General features: G+C 40.4%; 2 protein-coding genes across 2 annotated transcripts; both read left to right on the forward strand.

The window, feature by feature from the left end:
- Positions 1–2,242: 2,242 nt before the first annotated feature.
- CALHM4 (calcium homeostasis modulator family member 4) lies at positions 2,243–10,715 on the forward strand. The gene is made up of 2 exons (XM_042016720.1): positions 2,243–6,401; positions 7,184–10,715. Exons 1-2 carry the CDS (start codon positions 5,844–5,846, stop codon positions 7,586–7,588), a joined length of 963 nt encoding a protein of 320 aa, XP_041872654.1. The 5' UTR covers positions 2,243–5,843; the 3' UTR covers positions 7,589–10,715.
- Positions 10,716–11,400: 685 nt separating this feature from the next.
- On the forward strand, positions 11,401–22,303 carry RWDD1 (RWD domain containing 1). Its single transcript, XM_042016723.1, has 7 exons — positions 11,401–11,566; positions 13,246–13,311; positions 14,531–14,661; positions 15,677–15,820; positions 16,803–16,935; positions 18,077–18,139; positions 19,880–22,303. The coding sequence occupies exons 1-7, from the start codon at positions 11,494–11,496 to the stop codon at positions 19,990–19,992; spliced, it is 723 nt and encodes a 240-aa protein (XP_041872657.1). The 5' UTR covers positions 11,401–11,493; the 3' UTR covers positions 19,993–22,303.
- The last annotated feature ends 829 nt before the right edge of the window (positions 22,304–23,132 follow it).

Raw genomic sequence — 23,132 nt, forward strand, 5'->3', positions numbered from 1 at the left:
GACAGCAAAATTATTCTGTTGTTTGTATCAGACTTTGGTGTTTGGAGAGCTAACAAAAACATCCTCTCTGAAGAATAACAACATAATTGCAAGATACTGCTGCACAAGGTAATTAAAAATTGATTGTTTTCAATCTAAAAAAGCTGTAGTCTTCTGCCAGTCCGACTGCTGTAGTCTGGTGAGTTAACATCTGCCCGAGCAGGGTAAGTGTGGCTTTTAAGGCACTGCTACCACCACGTTTGTGTAAAGCTGCCAGGACAGATCGAGAGAACTCAGCCTTCCAGAGGAATAAACTCTGTACCTGCTACAGCTGCCAGCTTGTGCAAATGGCACTTTCATTAACAATGTTCCTGGGGGTATTCTATCATTCTTAACCTGTTATAGCCCCTATTTCTTAATATCCTCCTATGAACATCCAGGCTTAGTTCGCCTGTTTTCCCCCGTGGTAAATTTGGCCTATGTGGTAGCTTAGATTTGCAATGAGTTTTGACTATGGTCACTGATGAATTTAGAAATTAATTAGGTAGTTATCAGTCCTTATAGGACTTACCTTCATATACATTTCCACTGAGTCCTCTCAGGAAAGCAAGTAAAAATATATGGCCTCCTCTGAACGACATGCTGTTATTAAATTTCCTTTAACTAATAGATCCAGTGCTAGAGTAAAATTACAGATATTTACTACTGCAGATACCCAGAAAGCATTCAGATGTGATTAACTTAGGATTAGGAAGATTAATTTACTTTAAAAAATGGTAAAGTTATGACACAATTCAACAAGGAAAAATGGGACAGATAAAAGGATTTTCAGCTTTTTCTGTGCAAAGCTTAGTCATCCTAACAACTTTTATTTTACACAGAATGAACTGGTATTGACAATTTTACAATGCAATACCTCTTCCTTTTTTTTTTTTTTTTTTTTTGCAGGTGCTCTTCTGGCCCTGTAAAGTCTTGTTCCATTTTGTAAGTTAAACTCTTGTAGGTACTTTCCATATCTAAATTTAAACAAATTTTAAAAGCCAGACATGACAATTCTCTAGATAGTTAATTGCATTTCTAAATTGAGTCTGAGATAGGTTTGTTTCTCTGATTGTCTCCAACTGGAGACAAGCACCAAACATGCCTCACATTGCAAGAGTAATCCCATATTCCACAAGAAAGTGTACTGCATTACATTTAAAAAAAAAACCAAACTGTAAAAGATTATCATTAGTGTAATTTAACTCCAGTGAACCCATCGCAAAGCACTTAAGGCTACCCATAAATGAGCACAATTTTATTTATCCGGTTCAGAATACGTGGATGAATTACTTCAGCCTGCATTATTAATACCATAATCATGAAGGAACCCTGCACACCAGACAGAGCAATGCATAGTAAGGACACATCAACATCCTTTGAAAAATACGTATGTGCCCACGTGTACACAAGTAAATTCATACATATATTGCTATGCATTGAGTAGAATGGACTACATTTTGAAAGGTTTGCACGATTGAGAAAATGAAGCTGACATGGTGTGTCCAAATAAACTGGGAGTTCAATGGCTCCAGTGAAGGAAACAAGTCCTTGGTGGGCTGTCTTGAAGCCCTGCGAAAAGAATAGAGGTGGGCACATATCTGGCACCTGTTTTAATCCTGAACATATACTTCTTAGAAGTAATCCAAGGCAATTGGAATAGTGAGAAAGTTAGCATCACCCCCCACCTCCCTTTCTGTCATGTTTTTCAGGAGAGAAATTTAGTCTTTAGCCCCAAGAAGGTCAGTCTGACACACTGCTTGAGCATTAGACTACACCAGTTCTCTTCATTCCCATAACACCAATAAAAACTCCACAAAATATATCCCAAAGCTCAAAAGCACAAACAAAAGTGTGCACCAACACCCTGTCTCTTGCAGTGGACTGGCTATTATGGGAAAACTGATACCTGTAGAGGTAAGTACATGATTTCTTTGGTAGCCTAACGATTCTCACAAACATGAATATCCCAGAGCAGAGTGCAATATAGAAGTAAATAATAAATTAGATATTGACTAATTAGAAAGCCTAAAAAAAAAGTGAAAAAGTTCTTTGAGACAAAACAAGAATGCATTAACCACAAAAGGTGGGTGTCCAAATTAGTAAAATACAGGGTCAAGCTTTTGTTTGCTCTCCTTTTTCCAGATGGATAGGCTTTGCATTAAATTTTCTCTGACAGAAAATTGAATTCTTTCAAATCACAAGAAGGTAGATGTTGAGGGTGGCTGCTCTTTGACCATGCTTCCAAATAAAGCAATGCAATTGCTGTCACTTTGCTGTAGTGCCCTGCCTGGGAAGCACTCTCAGTTTGACCTGCTGAAACTTCCTTGGTTAGGTTATGTTTCTCAAGAGGGTTTTTTGAGATTTGAGTGCCTCCTTTCTGCTCTCTGCAGGGACCTGAAATCTCATAAATTTGCCTATAAAGCACAGCTGAATTCTGAAGTGAAATATGTAAGTTTTAAAAAAAATCATTAACAGGTTTCTGTTCATCCATTAACACAAAGCTTATTATGTTTTTCATCAGTGCTTGTTCTGATTACAGGGAGAGGAACTTCTCCCCTAACCAGGCCAAAGTGACCATGAAAATGACTTTGCAACCTGAATGCAACTGGTGATCTGGCAGATCACAGGACACAGGCAGTGCTCCCCTCTGCTCCCACAGGAAATCTGGCATGAAGGTCCTTTCATAGCATGCTTTCCAACATGCACAGGTAGGCTTGACATCCATGCAAACTAGAACTCAAAATGCAGTTAGAAGAGCCACAGAATATTGGCCTTTTGACTGTTGAGTGATGAAAACACGTGTGCAGGACCAGAGAGACCAGGATTCAGTCTCATCCTCCAAACTTCAGATGGAAAACAGAAGATCACTTCCCTCTTTGTCCTTACCTTTCCCTGGGCATTAAATAACAAAATCCTGGTCTTTTTCTGATCCAAAAAATATCAAAATCCTCTCAGTGGGGAAACTAAGCACAACTGGTAGAACTATGGCAGGAAAGCTGGAGAACACAGATTCTTTGCAGCATAGTCACATCACATCACTAATAATAACTGAGCTTTTGGAAGAAAGAGATGAGTGAGTGAGTTTTTACTAGATCAGGTGGAGAAGAGAGCTGAAACCAATCTCTCCATTCTGCCATGGTTGCTTTATTTCAATAAAAAGCAAACCGGAGAATAAAACTGTTTGCTGTGTATGGGAAGGTGAAATATGTCTTCCAATAACCATGTTTTAAAAGAAATGACAAATGATTTGCATTCCTTAAAAAAAAATCTCTTTTTCTCATAAGTGAGGTTACTGGCAGTGAGTTCAAGCTTACAGAACTCTGCAATATGAAAAGCAAAACCATGACTAAGGTTTGTTCATGCATCCTATTTGCCTCAGATGTCAGCTATAAGCATCTTTTTGCCTCACAGGCCAGCCGGCTGCCACCTCAGGTAGTGGTATTTTGGATTGCATCCAGTCCTCACTCTTCCTGGGAATTCAATAAAGAGCCTAAATGTCTATCTCAGGACCTGGGTTCCTCTGCAAAGGCAAGTACTTAAAGGTTTGATGTGCCACCCAAGCTCTTAATTGGATCCAACCCTGTAATTTGTCCCATAATAGGATGACCCAGCAGGATCATTTACGGCAGAGCATGAAAGCAAATGCCAAAGAAGTGAAAATGCATAAGTACAAAGTTGTTGTATTGATTGTAAAAATTGCCTCATTCAACAGCCTCAGGCTGACTATTAATATTTCAGTGTTGGACACCAGTTTCACATCTAATGTGTTTCTTGAGTAAACAAGTGATGCTTGGGAAAGCCTTCCTCCCTTATAAACAAAATAAGACACAGGTTCCCAAAGAAATCTCAGAAGGAATCAATCACAGATTTTAAAATGAACTGAGGCATAATGGAAGACTCTTATAAAATAATTTTGTAATAGCCTGATAGGTTTATTTCACTTTTTTTTTTTTCAAAATATAATGTCACTAGTACTGAAAAAAATTATTGAAAATCCTGTGATACTGAAATAAAATGAAGGTATAAAATGGCAATATTCAGACAGATCTGGGATTTCATTGTGCTATTACTCTGTCCAAACAACTAAGAACTTAACAACAAGTTCCAGAAAACTGTGACAAAGTGCTGCTGGATGTTTCATGTTTCTCTACTGCTTTTAATTTTGTGGAACAGTGTCACATTGTTTGAGAGCCAGTTACCAGCAAAGACCTCTTTCTCAGATGGTGACTGGGGACGAGACATGCAGATGTCCACCCTAAAAGTGCACTGGAGAAACAGTCCTGCCTAGTGAACAGCGAGACATGCATAACATGCTACCCCTGTGTACAACAGCTGAGCGAGTGTCTCTGCCATCCAAGCAGACACCATGGGTGCTAAAACCACTGTTTGAGATGAAACTTATTATTAGCAACCCTCTCAGCAAGGGGAGAGAAGAGGCTACGCAGACGGACACTATTATATCACACAACCAAATTCACACATGCTGGAGATAGACATCTGTAATGGGAAGACAATTTTCCCCAAAAACTTTCTGGCTAACTTTTTTTTTCTGTTCTTGGTAAGAATGTTTATATGACAGACAGTCAGACTTTTCAGTACTTAAAGACAAGTATTTGCATATTCAGATCAGCCTAGGTTATGCAATGCACAGAACTACTGGATAGTGTGGCCATAGAAAAAGTGTGGTCCAGAGAAATTCATCAGGAGTGAAATGTTTTCAGCTTTTCAGGCCCCTGCTTAAAGCTTGATTTGTGAGAGATGCTCAGAGTCCAGGTCACATATCCCAATAACCAGAAGCTAGCTTTGGAAACGCTTAATTGAAAATTTTCTGTCTATCTCTGTCCATGGAATGGGACTGGCTATACTTGCAGAAAATCTTAAAACTTGTAATCACAAGCACGCTATATAAATAAATACCATCTGGCTTGACATTTTGTGAAGTGATTAGCAGATTATATATATATGTATATTATCAAAAAAAACCAAACAAAAACCAAACCAAAAAAAACCCAAACAAAAAACCTCAAACAAAAGACCCCACCCAACTTTCCAAAGGAAACGTTCAGCACCGTCAGGATAAGAGACATGCCAGCTTCTTGCCACCTAGAGGTGAAACGCTAAAATCCTCATGGTCCAGCAGCTAACTACATCTCAGACTCCAGTGTTTGGAGAATGAATTGCCCCAGAACTGACATCAAATGCAAACAGCACTGGGATTCCAAACATTGTGCAATTTACGGAATATTTTCTAAGTTTATTTTAGAGCACAAGCATTTAAAATACTTCATTTTTTAAAAAAATCAGTCAATTTGCCAAGGATTTGTTTGGATGATCTTTTATGAAGAATAGCTGGAAGGCTCTTTTTTTTTTCCTAGTCTCATGCCATGTTTCTGCTAATTACTGTTGATTAGCAAACAGCAGCTTGGCAATTAACCTTGGCAGGTTAGCCATCAGTTTGATAGCACTGCATGTCATCCAAAAGGTAGGGGGAATTTATTGTTTATTTCAGACAATTAGCAAGGAGCTGGCAGAGCTCACAACAGCCTAAAAGCTCGATTTTCCAGGACAGCTGAGATAAATTACTGAATCAATTAAAACACATCAGTGGATGTCTGCAAGCATACTTAAAGCTAGCATAGAAGCCACTAAAAAGTAGTGGGAGGAGAAAGACTAGCAAGGGGGGGTTTTTGGGGGTTGTGTCTGGTGGTATGCTTTTTCAAGCTGTTGGTGCTTATTCTGCTCTGCCATTAACACTAGTTAGATATAACTAAAAGCTAGTGTCGACTTAAAGCAAAAGAATCTGGTAAAGTATAGGGTCTAAAATGACTTTCCTTCCAAAGTGGTTAACTTTTCTAAAGGGCAAGGAGGTTGTTATCGCCAATGCAATAATTGCAATCTTGACAATTGGTGGGCAGCAACTCTTCTCTTTCTTCACGTTCAGCTGTCCCTGTCATGTTGGACAGAACCTTATCTATGGGCTAGCTTTCCTAGGAGTGCCTGCACTGATCCTTCTGATTGTTGGCTATGCCCTGAACAACCAGACTTGGAGGCTGGTTATGGGCAAAAGGTCTCATTTTGAGAAGGTGACTTCATCAAACCGGTTGCTGAAATGCAAACTGGTGTGCTTTGTCTTGTGCAGCATCACTGGGAGGGCACTGGTTGCTCCAGTCACATGGCTTGCTGTCACCCTGATAAATGGCTCATATTATATCTGTGCTGTGAGTGAGTATGTCCCTGTGTATTACTATGGAGCTGCTCCCAATGTTACTGCTAGTGAACGCAGAAGGATACTGGCTATGTTTCCCTGCAGTCAGCTGGTTCCTCCAGAGCTGACCCGGGTGAGAGATGAAGTGATTCTCCTCCTCCGATACCAGTCACAAGTGAGTAACTCGTGTTGCTTCTGTTGCCTGTGAACCTGATGATGAGAGAGGGAGCTAATTCAACAGGCAAAGCCTTAGGATAAAACAAGATCAGTGTCCTCTGTCTTGAGTGCTAAATCTCTCTGTGTTTTGAAGCCCACTTTTTATTTCAAGTGGAACTGAACTTTAGGTGTATATAAACCACTTCTTCTGCTTGTCCCATTTGTTACCTGCTACCAGAAGATGTACTCTTCCTTGTGTAGTATCCTAAAAAGTATTAAGTAAGATAAACGGAAGCTCTAGAGCCAGGGAGGGTATAAAGTTTCTTCATTAAAGCAGAAGAAACATGTGACTAAGAGGCCAGGCTGTGAGAGTTTTATGTGAACCCATGTAAAATCTTGGGTTTTAGATCAGACTCAATTCTAAAGTTTTGCATACTGGATAAATAATAGGGGGAGCATTAAGTTGTTACTTAGAGAAAATTGGTTTTAAACAGGCTATAAGCTTATACAGTCTAGGAATTAGATGGCTTATCTTCTTACAATAATAGCTGGGAAAGCAATATACCCAAAACCCAGAACTTCCTTAAACTTGGCAGGAACAGGTGATTTTATACCACACAGCTGCCTCCACTATGGACTGGGTTTGGTGATGACAGATACTTTCCAGGCTTATACCTTGTTAATGCTATTATTTAGGAAAAGCAAGTAAAGATCATATTACAGATTTTTTGGTGCTCAGAAGTTACCACTCTGAGTATTTTCAGCTCTAACAGTTATTTTCCTTTTTTTTCTTTCTGTAAGGTGGCTGGCTGGCTTTTGATTGCTGTGGTAGTCATCACCGTGTTCCTTTCCTACTGCCTGGGAAGCTGTTTCTCCCCACTCAGCTTTCTACATTTCAGATACTGGAGCAGCTATGTCCACAATGAGCAGGAGCTCTTTGATGAGGCGACAGAGCAGCACTCCAGGCTCTATGCCATGCAGCATGTGAAGAAGTTCTTTGGCTTTGTCCCAGGAAGTGAGAATGTAAAGGAAATTCGTATCCCATCTCTCAGGGAGTGGCAAGCCATTTCTGGACTGGCCTTTCTAAAACGAGTGGATGAGGAGCACTATGATTACAGCCTCCTCCATGACTGGGCACTCAAGGAGCGTGCAAATGGAAAATATCTAAGGATTGATGAAGGTGCTGGGATCATAACACAGCTCTGAAGATCCAAGCCCCCACAATACTTTGCAGGAAAGCAGGAACCTGTCTAGCTCTGTATCAGACCTGAGCTGCTCTGGAACTTTCCAATACAGTATTACATTGATATAGAAAGTATGTGAGCAAGTGCATCTTGTTAATGTAGCCCTTTAGCACATGCTTAGAGATGCCTTTACTGGTGGCATTTTGACTCCTGTGGGATATTGTGATCTATGCCTAGATTAGGGTGGGCTATTTCAAGCTTCAGCTCTCTGCTTTCTAATAGTTGTGCTAAAGGATAAGTATGTACTGAGAAAGTTATTTGCAGATGCTTTTTTATGGTTTTTTTTTTTTCTGTTAAAAGGATCTTTAATAGGTAGACCTTGATTGGATTCTATGAATTGGTCCATTCTGTATAGAGCAAGGGCAGCTATCCAGCTTTTCCTTAGTGACAGCTAGCAAAAATGACTTATTTCTCCTCTTCCACTTTTTTTTGTATCATATAAGTAAACTACACTGAGCTAACTACTGGTTAAGTCTGGGGCTACAGTAGCACATAGGAAACACGTGGGGCATTTTTATCTTCAAAGGCTGAATTTAGATACAATGATGAGAGAACTTTCAATTCTGATAAAGAGATTAAAATCCCCACTGAGGCACATGGTGGAGGTGTATAACATATAGCAGCTGCATGAACAAACACTTGACATATGGCAAGCTGAGTTGAATTGTTTTCTGGCTGAAAGCAATAGCAAGGTCAGTTTCCTTTCTGGAAATATTTCAAAATCTCTAAGGTGTTTGTGTGTTTGCCTTCTGTACAAATAGCAAATGAGGGTGGGAAAAATCTCAGTCTGTGCAGAAGAGTTTGCTTTGCCTCTGTAAACTTGTAATTTATACATATACTGGGTCCATGAATATTACTGTGACTAAAAACTACTGAATTTTGTGAAAGAAGGCTTAATGATGTTTTTCTGTTAAATCAGTTTGGTATGATGGGATATACTCATCTCCTAACACACAGATGTTTCTAACTCTAAGGTGGAGGGAAATGCATACCGTAATTTTTTTAATCTTTCCTGTGTTGCCTTGCTATGTACATGTATACATGTGGGCTCCAGAGCCATATGCTACATGATAGGATGCTATCTGTTACTAATAAATTACCCCAGGTGCTTGAAATGGAAAAATATAATTATTTAGTACATTTCACTAGAAAATGCAGGAGCCAGAGCTGCTCTGTCATTCCTCTCTTCATCTGGATAGGGGAGAGAGAATAGAAGGATAGGGAGAGATCAGCAATTACTGTCAAGGGCAAAACAGACTCCACTTGGAGAAATTACTTTATTACCAATGAAATCAGAGGGGGATAATGAGAACCAAACCCAAATCTTAAAGTACCTTTCCCCACCACCTTTCTCCTTCCTGGGCTTAGTTCCACTCACAAATTTTCTCTCGTCTCCTCCAGTGACACAAGGGGCTGTGTGAGTGAATGGGGGTTGCAGTCAGTTCATCACACATTGTCTTTACTGCTCCTTCCTCCTTGGAGGGAGGGCTCCTCACACTCTCCCCCTGTTCCAGCATGGGGTACCTCCTTCCAGGAGACAGCCCTCCACCGACTTCTCCAGTGTGGGTCCTTTCCAGAAGCTGTAGTTCTTTATGAACTGCTCCAGTGTGGGCCCCTTCCATGGGGTGCAGCCCTTCAGGACCCACCTGTTCAAGGGTAGGTCCCCTGCTGGGCCACAAGTCCTGCCAGCAAACCTGTTTCTGTGTGGGCTCCTCTGCCCACAGGTCTTGCCAAGAGTCTGCTCCAGCACAGGCCCCCAGTGGGGTCACAGTCTCCTACAGCCATCCATCTGCTTCAGCATGGGCTCCAGGTGGATCTGTTCCACCAGGTACCTCCATGGCTCGCACCACGGGGTGCAGGGGAATCTCTGCTCCAGAGCCTGCAGCACCTCCTTCACCAAACTTGGTGTCTGCAGAGCTGTTGCTCTCACACATTCTCACTCTGACTGCAGTTTCTATTGCTCAGGCTCTTTTCCTCTCTTCTTAAATCTATTATCCCAGATGTGCTGCCACCATTGCTGATGGTGCTCAGTCTTGGCCACTGGTGGGTCTGTCTTGGAGCTGGCTGGCACTGGCTCTGCAGGACACAGGGGAAGCTTCTGGCAGCTTCTTCCAGAAGGCACCCTTGTAGTGCCCCTGCTACCAAAATCTGGCCATGCAAACCTAATAAACGGTAATGGAACTGCACTGTTTATGTGAAGTCCTTAGGAAAAAAAGTACCTCTAGTAGTAACACAACTTCTGATTTAATTTTAAAAAATATTTGTGTTTTTTTATTTAAGAGGGAACACTGTAATCTGGAACACATGCAACTGATTTGTGTACCTGAAAGCTTTGATAAAAAACCCCTATGCTGATTTCTGGATCCAAATGACAAAAAACTGCTGTCTTTAGTCTATGTGAATTCTTTCAATTTCTTCTATTGTTTTACAGTACTATTATAAAATGATGCAATATTTGTAGTTAAGAGTGAGCCGTAAAATTATTTTAATTTCTTGTACACCTAATTTTTAAATTAAGCTTCATGGTTTCTGATTTTGTCCTCGTTATTATTTGCCCTGTATTTTTCTTAATAGTATATAATTCAAAATACTGAGTGGAAATACTAACTGTATCTGTTACTGTGAAGTCAGCCTGCCAATAGACTAAGAGACTATCACGCTGTTAGCATAAATTAATCCATAGTACTACAGCTGTAGTATTTTAAGTGATTTGGTGTATTTCCCTTTACTCCTCTGCTCTTTGAAGCATGTAATGGATTGGTAGTGAAGGCGCAGCTTTCAAATGAATTCGTGATTACAGACAAATCTATGAGTCGGTACAGTTGAAGAGTCAAACCGTGCTTGCTAAAATGAGTCATCTTACCTAAGAATCAACTTAGAATTCCAGTTTGCTCACTTGAAAATTATTCTTTTTATGTCCATGGTAAAAGTTTTCTGGAAACCCTGGGCTTATAATACGTATCTGTGGGAAAAATGCCAGCCATGGGGCCAGGAACCTGATGCACCTTAAAACTACTCTGCGTACCAAGTACCCATCAGGGTCTGCTGTTGTTTAACCCTCGACAGTCTTAAATTCACCCTTGCAGGTAACCCCCAAAGCAAGGTAGCTCCCAATATCGTCAGCCTTGACGACTCCTGTTCTGCACATGCATCATGGTGATGCCGCCGATGTGACGGGACTTCTGGAATCACGGTGAAGGCTTCCGGGCGAGTTTGCAGGTGCTGTTTAACCTCAAGCTGCAAATCACCAGCTGCATCAAATAAATCTCCAATTTCTGGCAGAAATGGCATTCAGTTGCCTTCACGGCACCCGTACGCAATACCTATAGCACCGGGTTTGAATCCTCTTCCGTTTGCTGATGCCTGTAAATTTTCAGGGGAAGAACGTCCAAGGGTGAACCATACCATCCCTAGTCTGTGTAACACAGGGACTGCCAACCTCAGCTCTGCCAAGGCCGCCGCTCCCGGGAGGAGCGCGGAAGCAGCGTAGGGAATGGCAGCAGGATCGCTACGGTCCGTCCTGCCCGGAGCTTAGCGCCAGGCAGCGAGTGCTGGAATTAACTGAGCAGCGGGCACCGCGATTGTGAAAACGACCGGCGACGAGGCAAGCCAGCTCCGCACGCCCGCCCGCGCTCCCGCGCCGGCAGCTGCACCGCCTCCCTCTCTCCCTCCGTCCGCCGGTGCAGCCCAGCGCAGCGCAGTCCAGCCCAGCGCAGCCCATGGGCGGTATCCCCGCCTATCGCGAGCGCGAGGCATGCTAGGAAGGGCCGGGACGGCGCCGGGAGAACGCAGGCGCGGGCGGTGACGGGAGGAGGGGGCGGCGGCGTCGCGGTGCGGTCGGCCCATGGCCGTGGGCGGCGGGCCACGATGACCGACTACAGCGAGGAGCAGCGCAACGAGCTGGAGGCGCTGGAGTCCATCTACCCGGACTCGTTCACGGGTGCGGGGCCGCGCTCGCAGCCGGCCTGCGGGGGGGGAGCGGGAGGCCGCGCCGGGGCTGCCGCCGGCCCCGCGGGGTTCGGAGCCGCGCGGCTTGGGTGGGTGCTCGGGATGCTGGTTCGCTTTCCCTGGCCGGGAAGAGCAGAGCGCTTGATGGCGCTTGTGGCCCGGTGCGAGGGCGCTGCCGCGTTTAGCGTCGTGGCACGGCAGCCAGCCCGGCGTGGGCAGCCGGTCCCGTGTGCTGGAAGGATGCTCTTCGGAGAAGCCTTTCAGAAGATGCGGCCCTAGGTGGGAATCGCGGAACTGGCTTGTGTGCCGACCGGTTTTCCTTTCTGGGAGCAAGCCTGTCGCGACCATAAGGCACGGGACGTTTTGGGGTGCTTAAAGGTGCTGTTTCCTCCGTAAATGTATTGCCACTACCTGCCTTATTCCATTGCAGGTGGAAAAAAGGCAAGCTTTAATTCCCTGGTGCAGCATGTTATATTGCTGAAACTTTGGTGTTGTGGATACATTGGTTCATCAGTTTTTCAGGCTTTTTAATTTACCATCAAATAATCAAGATTATCTACCATGCCGGTGAATCCAACATGATTTTTGGCATTCGGTATCCAAAGAATATTAACTGGAAAAATCGGGGCATTTTCTGTTTCCTCCCTGCACAGTATCTACCCTGCCTAGAGTTCCACAGTATCTTACTTGGCAGTAACTTCACCACACAGACATTTGCCAAGTACCATTGCCCATTGCTTCTACCTGAAAATCTTTTCAGGTTTCCAGTTTTATGTTAAAGATTACTTAAAGGTATATGAATTGATGGTCTCTGGTAGCGGGGGATGCTGGATATCTGATACTGATACGGAAGTAATATTCTTTCATACTCTACTCTGATGCTTACTCAGAGTTATTGTTCACTCATTTAAGGTTTTTATGTCCAAGAGAAGAGGGAAGAATGAAGTAGTAGTACATTAGCAATTAGGCAGAATTCAGTTGATATTTGGAGAGCATGTACACTAATTTGGGCATAGGTTATAACAGTAATGCAGACCACTCCTTAGATGGGGATATGGTCTGCAGCTCACAATTGTGCAGTGAGGTTTTTAGCCTGTGAAACACAGGTGATTGCTCTTGCTATGTTGTGTTGTCTGTAACAGCTGCGTTGGTGTCTGTCTTCTAGCTGCCTAATCACACACTTTCTTTCTAGTACATTGCTTGGTTAGTCGCATTTCTTACATTAAGCTGTCTTAAATATAGGTGCAGGCATACTGTAAAAATAGTCCAGAGTCAAGAGTGCACTGGATGCTCATCAGACACATCTAGCACAGTAAAGCAAATTAGCTTTGGTAGTTTCCTGCACACAGTCACTGTGCTACCAGAAGTAGTTTGATTTGATTTGCACTTTCTGGAACAGTGAAAGTTCCAAAAATTTTTCCAAAAGTGAAATTTTTTGGTATTGTTTGATGATAGGTGGTCTCATTCAACGAGCACTCCAGGCATCACATCATATGGAAAATAGCTGTTAATTGAAAAGTGTTATATTAATATGTTAAAAAGGCCCTAAATACTGTATCAAGAGCTTATTTTCTTCATCAGTCCTTGAGAAGTTCAGTTTTAGTGATGTGAAGAAGTAATTGTCTGATTTAAGGACTCTCTCCCTAACTTTTGCTGTTTTCCTTTGAACAGTATTGTCGGAAAAGCCAACAACTTTCACAATCACTGTGACATCTGAAGCTGGAGAAAATGATGAAAGTAAGTTGGTCAGGTCTTACTCAGAAACTTCTGTATATGTTCAAACCTAATTCTAACAGCAACAGCTATGTATGCCTCCACTTAAACCCTTGTAGGGGCCTGATACAGCAAACATTCCTTAGCAAATACAGTTCAAGGATTTGGATGATCCTTGTTCAGTTTGCAGAAATGTTATGCTCTCTCACTATAGGACTGCTTTCTGCTGAATCGCAAAGGCTTTGTAGCATAGCTTCAAAAAGTATGGGTTGTCATCATCCTTGTAGTGGCTTACAGATATGTTGTGGGGGAATTTTTTTTCTGGCAACTGTGCCAGCCACGTGGGAGAGTTGAGTCTGTGTGCTGTGATTGTGCAGCTCTTAAGGAACAGTTCCAGAGCAGAAGGCTGTGGGTCCCAAGTCCCTGTGTATTTGTTAAGTACCAACAATTGCATGGGCACATTGTAAGCAAGCCTTGCTCCAAGCAAGTTCAAAAGCTGCTATTCTGGATACTATAACAGAAGGAATAAACTGGCACTGTCTTGTTTCGTTTTAAAGGAGTAAGTCCTGCTTAGAGCAGGTGTCTGTGTTGAAGAGACTGCTGTGCTGCTGAGAACAGTGAGTCTGGAACTAAAGGAAAGCTTCTCCCTGGTGTTCTGGGAGGATGTGTAAAAGAACTTGATTCTTTTTTGCCCTGTTTCCATGTTACCCTGGCTCTGGGCAGCTTCAGATTGAATGCATTTTTCTTAGGCAGTTCTCTCCTTAATAACTTCTACTGGACATAGTGTCTGTGTCCACAGTGTGGAGCCCTGGAACCCAACACGGAGGTTGATACTCCAACGAGGTACACAGAATTTGAAGTGTTAATATGCTGAGATTTTCTCTAGTTCTGTTGTTAGGACTCTTCCCTGTTTTCCAGCTTTGAGTAGAATATGAGGGAGGGAGATTACTGCTGTAGTACCCGTCATACAGCAGAAGGTTTTTCAGTCTTACTAAAGACCTTTCAGACATGAGTAGGTTTTAATAGCTTGTGCAAGTGTAAACTTCATCGTCTTAATTTCTTTGAACTCTTGGGTTATGTTTAAATCTGTTCATATTGTTTTAACATCTGTGTAAGAAGACTGTTCCTTAAAGGCAAGAATATTTTATATTCTACAATCTTTAGGCTGTTGATGCAGTAGAAAAATACACAATTAAAGTTATACAGTTATCACCATAAGAATATGTGGTTTTTTATCTTGTAGCTGTCCAAACAACCCTTAAATTTACCTATAGAGAAAAATACCCTGATGAAACTCCACTGTATGAAATTGTCTCACAGGAGAATCTTGACGATAATGATGTCATGAACATAATAAAACTGCTAGAGCAGCAGGTAAGGAAAATGGAATATCTTCGTACAGCTTGATACCACTTTGCGCTTTGGCTGGAATTTCTCTCTCAAATCAGTTGTTCTCTGAGGTGTCTGCTACTGACCTGAAACCTGTTCCGTACCATAGGGATTGACTTTGAGGTTTGAGTTTGGTGAATGACATTATTGTGGTAGATTATGTTAATGAGGTAAGATATAGGGCTAATTCAGTGTATTCAGTAACATAGAATAATGAAATGGAAGTGCACTAGGGCTTCCCCTCTTTTCCACTTCTAGCTTAACGTGAATTTGTTTCACTGTATATATATTTCATATATATTTATGAAAATAAGCCACGTCAGTTTTGTTTGGAAATATTAAAAAATGTCACATTGATTCTTTTTAATAACATAACTGTTTGGGGGGTGGGGTGGATCTCATCAGCCTTTGGCATCAATGAGAGTGCATTGTGAAGGAAAGAAGGAAGCACTTCTTTGGTTTCAGGAATTCCTGACAAGTCCTCACTGCCTTGAAATTGCCATAATATGTTCAGTGGGCATTTTTTCATTTTCAGTTTACTTCATATAACCTTCCTTCCATCAGCTGATGTTTTTTTGGTTTTCCTGGGAAACTCACTTAAAAGGAGCATGTAATATTATTAAGGAATAAACTACTTCAGGAGAAGAAAGGTTCTGAGTGACTTGTCTCTTAGGATTTATGATATTCAAATTTTAGAGTTGTGTTTCTACTGTAGGTTTTGTTTTATTCATGAGAAAGCCTTTCAGAAGATGTCTGTAATGTGCTGATAACCTGAACACAGACGTTCGTCTTTGTGTTTTGCTGCACACCCACTTGGGAATAACTAACTGGATTAACTGGCCAGCTGAATTTGAATTTTACAGTGAGCTTTTGTGACTGGTGCAGTGTGTCAGCTGTGCCTCTGCATTTGCACAATATCCTGCTTTCTAAACGTATTTATGCATTTGGTTGCTGAAGGTTTGAAGTTCTTGTGTTTAAAGTTGCCTTCTTTGTGTTGTAGGCAGAAGAAAATTTAGGAATGGTAATGATCTTCACTCTAGTCTCAGCAGTACAGGAGAAATTAAATGAAATAGTGGATCAAATAAAAACACGAAGAGAAGAGGAGAAGAAACAGAAAGAAAGAGAGGCAGAAGAAGAAGAGAAAGTATGTAAAATAATGTTTTCAACTAAAAAAGACTCTCCGCTTCTTTAAAATGCGTTGGCTTGATGAAGTAGCAGTTCGTAGCTGCAGTGGGAAAGGAACAGCTATGCCAAAGATTATATAATTGAAACTTAAGAAGATTGTTTAATGCATTTAAGTTATTTTTTTCCTTTTTTCTAAAGCAGTCTTTTTAGAGTCTAACTGCATGTTCACAGTCCCCTCTAGCATTACATCCTAAGGCAGGGATTTTTCCCACACAAAATCAGATTTGCTGTAGACAGTTTTTTGTTGGCAGAAAGGAATGGGGAGCAAAAAAGGCTGGAATATGTCATGCTGCACACGGCCTCCATGGTTTGAGGAAGACTGTGTTCCTTGGTAGACTGAGTGGATAGGGTGGAAGCAGTGGGACCAGTCTTCAAGACTGGTCTGCCCTCCTGTAGAATAGTTTTACCATTTGTGGATTGTGCTGTCATAAGGCCAACTAATGAGTCTTCACTCACTTCCTGAGAAATAGCTGGAGGGTGATGGGACTTGGAAGGTTCTGTATTTCTGAAAATGGCAAAAAAAATCTGAGAAAAAATAATCCTTTTTTTCATGTTTCAACAAGGTAAAAGGGTTAATGTATTTTAATGGGCAGTATTTCAGTGTAGATTGCACTTAAGGGTTGATAAGAAGTGCTGCCTACTTATTGATAAAACCTGTATTAGTGGGGAGCTGTGAACTACTGCACTTTGGGTCCAAAAGGAGTACGCAGGGTTCTTCCATGAGAGTTTACACCTCAGAATAGTTCCCTGAAGGGAGAGTCCCATGGCAAAAACCTTAAGAATGTGTTCTTTGTATATTCTCAGGATTAGGATTAATTTCTCAGCATACTTCACAGCAAGCAGTGCTTCTGGACTGTTGTAATTTAAATAATTAAGAGAATGCTCATCTTCACCTGTAGCTTTGCAAGTTGTGTTTGCAGCCTTGTTTTCTGTTCTTTCAGCAACGTTTTCATGGCACTCCTGTTACCATTGAGAATTTCCTTAATTGGAAAGCCAAGTTTGATGCAGAGCTCCTAGAAATAAAACGGAAAAAGATGAAAGAAGAAGAACAGGCAGGCAAAAATAAGCTAAGTGGTATGTTTTAACACTGGTCATGAAGTGTCTGCAGTGGTACCAGACGATAATGACGAGTAATTTTTACACAGATGATAGGTCTTGGCATCCTGCTCCATAGTCTGCATGGCTTAGCTTTGAATTGGTTCTCCTGTGATGCTGGATCTACTTTTTAACTTGATTACCTGGAAAAAACATAACCAGTGTGGTCATGGTGCATCACTGTTCTGTTTTCTCCTCACTTCTGGCTAGTTTTGATGAAATTTAGCAGAGATGGAAATTTTAATGGCATTAAGTTTCATAAAAAGCTGTACAGGACAGGGGACATGCTTCATTCCTCTCTGAAGGGCATGCATTTGGGAATCTGCAATGATAAGGTAACAGAAATCAGGCTTCTGGTTTTTCTGTTCTTTAAAGTATTGTTAGTATGTGGTGTCTGTTTTCCTCTATACAGATGTAGTCTATAGAAGCTTCCCTTTCCAAAACCAAAACCAGGCTTATTCTTGGATGTTATTAGTGTAATTCCAGGATTACCTTGGACTCCAACCAGTCTTGTTTGTGGACGCTTACATAAGCAATGCAAATGTAGATGGAAGACAGGTGATTTATGTGGAAAGAGTCTTGAGCTTTTCTTCCTGTCCCTCCCAGTCAGAAAGGCTTCACTTTGTCTTCCGTGATGTTGCCTTCACTGCTCTGTGTGTGTGTGTGTAGGAGCTGGTGATTTGCGTGTAGATCCAAGTTGCTTTTTGAATGGGACAATATATGGAAAATGTGAAGGAGCTAATTCCTTTCCCAGTTCCCACAGAGGATTTCTTGTGGAATGCAAGATGAAGACTAAAGCAATAAGGACTGAACACAGGCTGTGGGGTGTAAATTTTTCTGACCCCCCCCATTGTTAAAGTCTTAATAACATTACAGTGACCCATTTCACATGTAAGAGGAGGAAGCTTGTTGGCTTGGATGAATCCTGGCTGAATTTTAAAAAAAAAAAAAAACCAGAATGGGGAGCTTACAGAAATGAGCAGTTAAAAAAAAAAAAAAAGACTGCTAGAATTGGTTAATTTGAGAAGACTAAAATACATGTGCTGACTCTTGTTGCCTTAGGTTGATCATTGTTTCAGAACTGTACTTGCTTATGTATTATTTTTTATTTTATTTCTAGGTAAACAGCTGTTTGAAATGGATCACAACCTTGACACCTCTGACATCCAGTTCTTGGAGGAAGGTAAATTTTTATTTTATTCCACAAATGAAAGGCAGTGGCTTAAAATAGGTCAAAATTCCTAAGCAAAATTTTCTGACTTAACATCTTACATCAGAATCACTTTTACATTGGAAGAACTTTCTAAGAAGTACTGTTTTGCAGAGTGACCAGAAGTGATTTTAACTTTTCTCAAAAACAAAACCTTTTCAAGATGATAAAGTGTATTTATTAGCAGCCTTGTGGTTGAGTTGATCTTATTTCCATTGCTTCTATTCAAATGAATGGACTGGAAGCAAAACCAAAAAAAGAAAAGCAAAAACAAAACAGAAAACCCCAACACAACCCTGATTTTTGTTTTTTTCTTTTTTTTCTAATAGCCAGCCTTCTCACCCCAGATTTCAAGCACAGGTCTTAAAGTTCTGTCACCTTCTCTCTGAACCTCAACACCAATAGTAAACATCTTGCAGGGTCAAAATAAATGCTATTTGCTTCTGTGCAACCCAGTTCTTCTTCCCGGTTTGTGCATATGTTCCTGTTACCTTACCTAAAATACTGACCTGGTGCCAGATGGAAATTTCGTAAGCCTGTGCCAGAAAAATGTTAAACTTGGAAAACCAGTTGTAGATAAAGCATATAAAACTACTTACAGTAATATACCTATTTAATTTGCTGTACTGCTTTTTAGTACCCTAGTTTAAAATATCTGAGTTTTGAGGTAAGAGAGTTCTTTAATGCAGCCGCATGATGGTAGCACAAAATACAGGTGAAAGAGAGTCAAGATTCTTCTCTGCAAGTAACAATTTTAAAAAAAGTTTATGAATGTCAGTGAGTATGAACTTGAAATGGTAGTAATGGGGAAGTTTAGTTTCTTTTACAGGGAATAATTTAATCTTGTCTTCCTCCAAAATACCTAAAGTGAAGATGGTTTGTTGATGGTACATTTGCCTGCCTCAAGGGAGGAACAGATGTCTACTTGGGCTCTGTGCCCAAATGATTCAGGATTAATACATTAATTTGTAATCCTGTTGCTACTGGTGAACAAAAACTCCCATTCTTATTGCTGGCTGCATTCTATCATAGATGCAGCAGGTTGCTAACATTATTTTGATATTACAGTAGCATGTACTACTGTTTTTCAGAGGATAATGGCGTTATCTTGTAAAGGTGCTTTGAAATCCAGTGAAATCGTAGAACCTTTATTTGGTGGCCAGAAGATGTCACTGTTGATAAATAAAAATAAAATAGTAGGAGTCCTCAAGTTTTATCCTTGGGTCAGCAGCATCTTTCAGAAGAAAATGAGAAAGAAGGCAAAGCTTCATCTTGCTTGTAAAATTAAAATCTGAAATCAAATGTGTGTATGTCAGCATATGGCGTGTAAGGGATTTTTTATGAACCCTGTGCATTTATCTCACTGGGATAGCAGTAATTATTCCAGCTGTGAGGTCCTGAGCTCCTACTTCAACTGTCCTGGGGAGAAAGGATCTCTGCTTCTGGTAAATGTCAATGTTAATTTTGTGTTCCCAGTGAATTCCTGCACAACATTTCTCTTGATTAGGTTTTGATGCAAGGGAAAAAAAAACTTCACTTTAGCTGTGAAAAGATAAAATGTGGCATTTACTTTTCCATATCTGATGTATAAAAAACCAAGTAAGTTAGCAACCACCTACATTGAAGAACTAGTATGAAAAAGTCTTGTGTGTTTTGTTGTTGTTACTGTTTTCCTTGTTGCATGAAAATAAAGTATCTTTCTGTTCCTTACAGCTGGAAACAATGTGGAGGTTGATGAATCTTTATTCCAAGAAATGGATGATTTAGAATTGGAGGATGAAGAGGATGACCCTGACTACAACCCTGTTAATTTAGATAGTGATTAGACTTACTTGAACTGATTCTGTCATCAGTATGGACATACATAAGGAGAGAGGGGCAGGCAGGAAAGCCACAGCATCTGTGGTTTTAGTAATGTGTATTGTTTTTCTTTTTTCTTAATTTTTTTTTTCCAAAGAAAAAACCAAAATATTTTAAATCCAGGAGAATGGTCTTCTGATGACTTTCACTATAAATAAATTTACTTTAATATTTCAAATGAAAAATTTGAGAAATGTTGATCTGTCTGCAAACACTTTTCTATTTTCTCTCATTTTTTTCCTTCCCACTTCTGTAATTGTCCTTTGAAGAGATGCGGCAACATGCAAGATGGAAAGATGTTACAGCAAGCACTAAACACACCTGCATCTGAATGCTGAGCAGCTGTTCTGCTGTCTTCCACCTGGGATAAACATGGGCAGCTTTGGTGAATAAAAGGGATCACATACTATGCAGTTACTTATTTTTGTTTCTTCCTCCTGTGGAATTTTTTAATAATTCAGGTCAGTTCTGGTGCCCCAATTTATCAGCTGTAGATAGACAGCACTAGTCACCTTTGTTGGATAGCCTTATTAAAGTTTAATGGAAACCATTTCTATACAATTAGAGTAAAATTTTTTGCCATAGTCATGAATAATATTTTCAAAATGGCAAGTTCAAGTCAGTAGGGGAAAAATACTAGTGTTAAGTCCTCTTGAAGTTCGGTTGATTCGTTCAGCGACGGTTTGGGTTTTTTTGAATGTCTGCATCAATGAACTTCTACGAAAAATCAAAACCCATCCTAGGAAGATCAGTTTGCTTTTGGCAGCAGACTGTGTGGAAACACTATGAGTGGAGTGCACATTACAGCACCAGGGTTTATAGAGTGCTTTATAGGTTTGAATGTAACTGGTGTAGTTTTGGAAGCATCTTGTTGGCAGCCTGTGAAGGTTAGCACAGAATGCAGTAAAGCTACACATCAACTTGGGGATGTTACCCATCCTGCAGAGTTGCTTCTGGAGCTAACAGATGTTAGACTCCTCCCTTACCACCTCCAAAAAGCCCAAACACTGCAAGAACTGCGCTGTTTAAACATGCTGTGTTTGAAACTGCAGCGCTGGAAGGATGATGGTGTCAAGAGACAGCTTTCCAAATAGAGACAGGCACCTCAATGATTAAACACTGTGTGCTGAATTTTAAACACTGTTAGTAGACTGCCTTAACTGTGCCAGCTTCAGTCTTTGAAGAGGGTTGCACTAAAGTGTCACATTGCTTAGAGGAATAACACATTTATTAATTTTAGTATTTGAAAATTCCATATTCAAAATGAGAAGTTTAATTACTGAAATAAGTTAATGGTGTGTAAGTTTCTCTGCTCATGCTGCTTGAGAATATCTGTTTAGGATGAACTCCTTTAACCTGTTTTTTTTCTTTTTTTTTTATTCAAGATGAATGAATTTCTAGTAGATAGAAATAAGCGTTCAAGTACCCTGTAAATACTTTTATAAATTAACCATGTGCCTTTGTTCCTACTGTCCTCCCTTTGATCTTTTAAATTTTGGCTACTAAGAACTCTAGATAAGCATCTAGGTCTCAATGATAATGTTGTATGTTTCAAAGCAATAAGCAGGATCTGTGCTCCAGCAGTTACCAAATACATTAAAAACGTAACGAGCTAATGTGATATTAAATAGTGTCTTTTCCAAAGATAGAGTTGGATTGAAAGCTTCATAGTTACTACATCCAGCTGCCTGTGTAATTGCTAGGATACTTTAAAATGCTCTTCAGCACTGAACTTTATTTATTTCTGGTATGTCTTACTCAGCTGCATAAAGCCCCATTTAATTCCTAAGGCTGCTTTCCATTTCTAGCTATGTTTAAAACTGGCGCTTTTTCATAAAACGAGTGAATTGGATCTCTTTAAATTTGGACTGAATCCAAGAATGCTGTGTAGTCTGTGCAAATGTGGTAAGCAGAAAATTTTCCAAGCGGATCACTGATAAGTCATCTACATACAAAAGAAAGTTTCTCATGAATTTTATTGCTAGAATAATGAAATTTTCTAGTCTGTTTTCACACTAACATTTATTGGTTTTCATGCAGAGAAAGCTTAAAAAATGTTAAAATTATGTAAAACAAGTTAAAACATGAAAATGTGTTTTTGCTGTTATAGTTCAAAGCAGAGGAAATAATAAGGGTTGAAGTGACAAAAAATTGCATAAAGTCTGTTCCTCCAGGTATTTGGAAGAAGTTTTAGTGATTCAATCTGAACTGCAGATTTGTTTTAGCTTTGTTAGCAGTTAACATCTGTGAAATAAAAGGGAATTTGACTGAAAGTAAGCTTGGCTCTATGTGTGTGTTACTTTGCTGAAGTGAACAGAGAGAAGGGTTTTTTTGGTGGAAAAAATTTAGGCGGGGTATTTAAATTTGCATATGTACTTTGGATTAGACTGAAAACTAATTCTTAATAATTGAATAAAATCCCATTCATAAACTTTTACAGAATTACAGTAATTTAAAATCCTGGTGCTGACAGTCTTCCTGGTATATTGTTCTTAACTGCCTCAGTCCAATGCATGCACTGTAAGGCACGGAGGAAGGCAAGAGTGAGTTGCAACGCTGCACCATGACCAGAGTGAATTTAGTTTTGAACATGCTGGCTGTTTTGAATAGTTGGTGCCTGAGCTCTGTTAAAATTCAGAGGATGGTGCCTACCACATGAAGATGCTGTGGGTAAAATTTCAAGCATGCTGCAAAGCCTGGGATTTTACATCCAAATTATGATTGCATTATTGGCATATCATCTTTTCTTTCCTTCCATCTATTTCACATGCATTACAGACCAGGGCTAATAAGGGAGCTGATAGTCCCCCAATTCCCAGGAACTCTGACCCCAGTCTGAGCCCCTCTAGTGTCCTAAAGTATTTAAACCTTTCACAGCTCAAAGGCTTCTACATACCTGCTGAATGTATTTGCATAACTATTTAATTGCATGCATACTTCAAAAAAAAAAAAAATCAGTGATTTATGGGTTGTAATATCTTTACATGTCCATGTGCTTCACTACTTCCAGAAACGACAAGTTCTTATTGCCAGAGCACATTAAACATGAGAGAAACAGGTTACTGGTAAGGCTCTTACACTTGTATTTAGGTGTCAGCATAGAAGA

The sequence above is a fragment of the Corvus kubaryi genome, unplaced genomic scaffold (assembly GCF_017639235.1).
Source record: "Corvus kubaryi isolate FWS band 111438036 unplaced genomic scaffold, C.kubaryi_AGA036_p1.0 split3-73, whole genome shotgun sequence".
Lineage (NCBI taxonomy): Eukaryota > Metazoa > Chordata > Aves > Passeriformes > Corvidae > Corvus > Corvus kubaryi.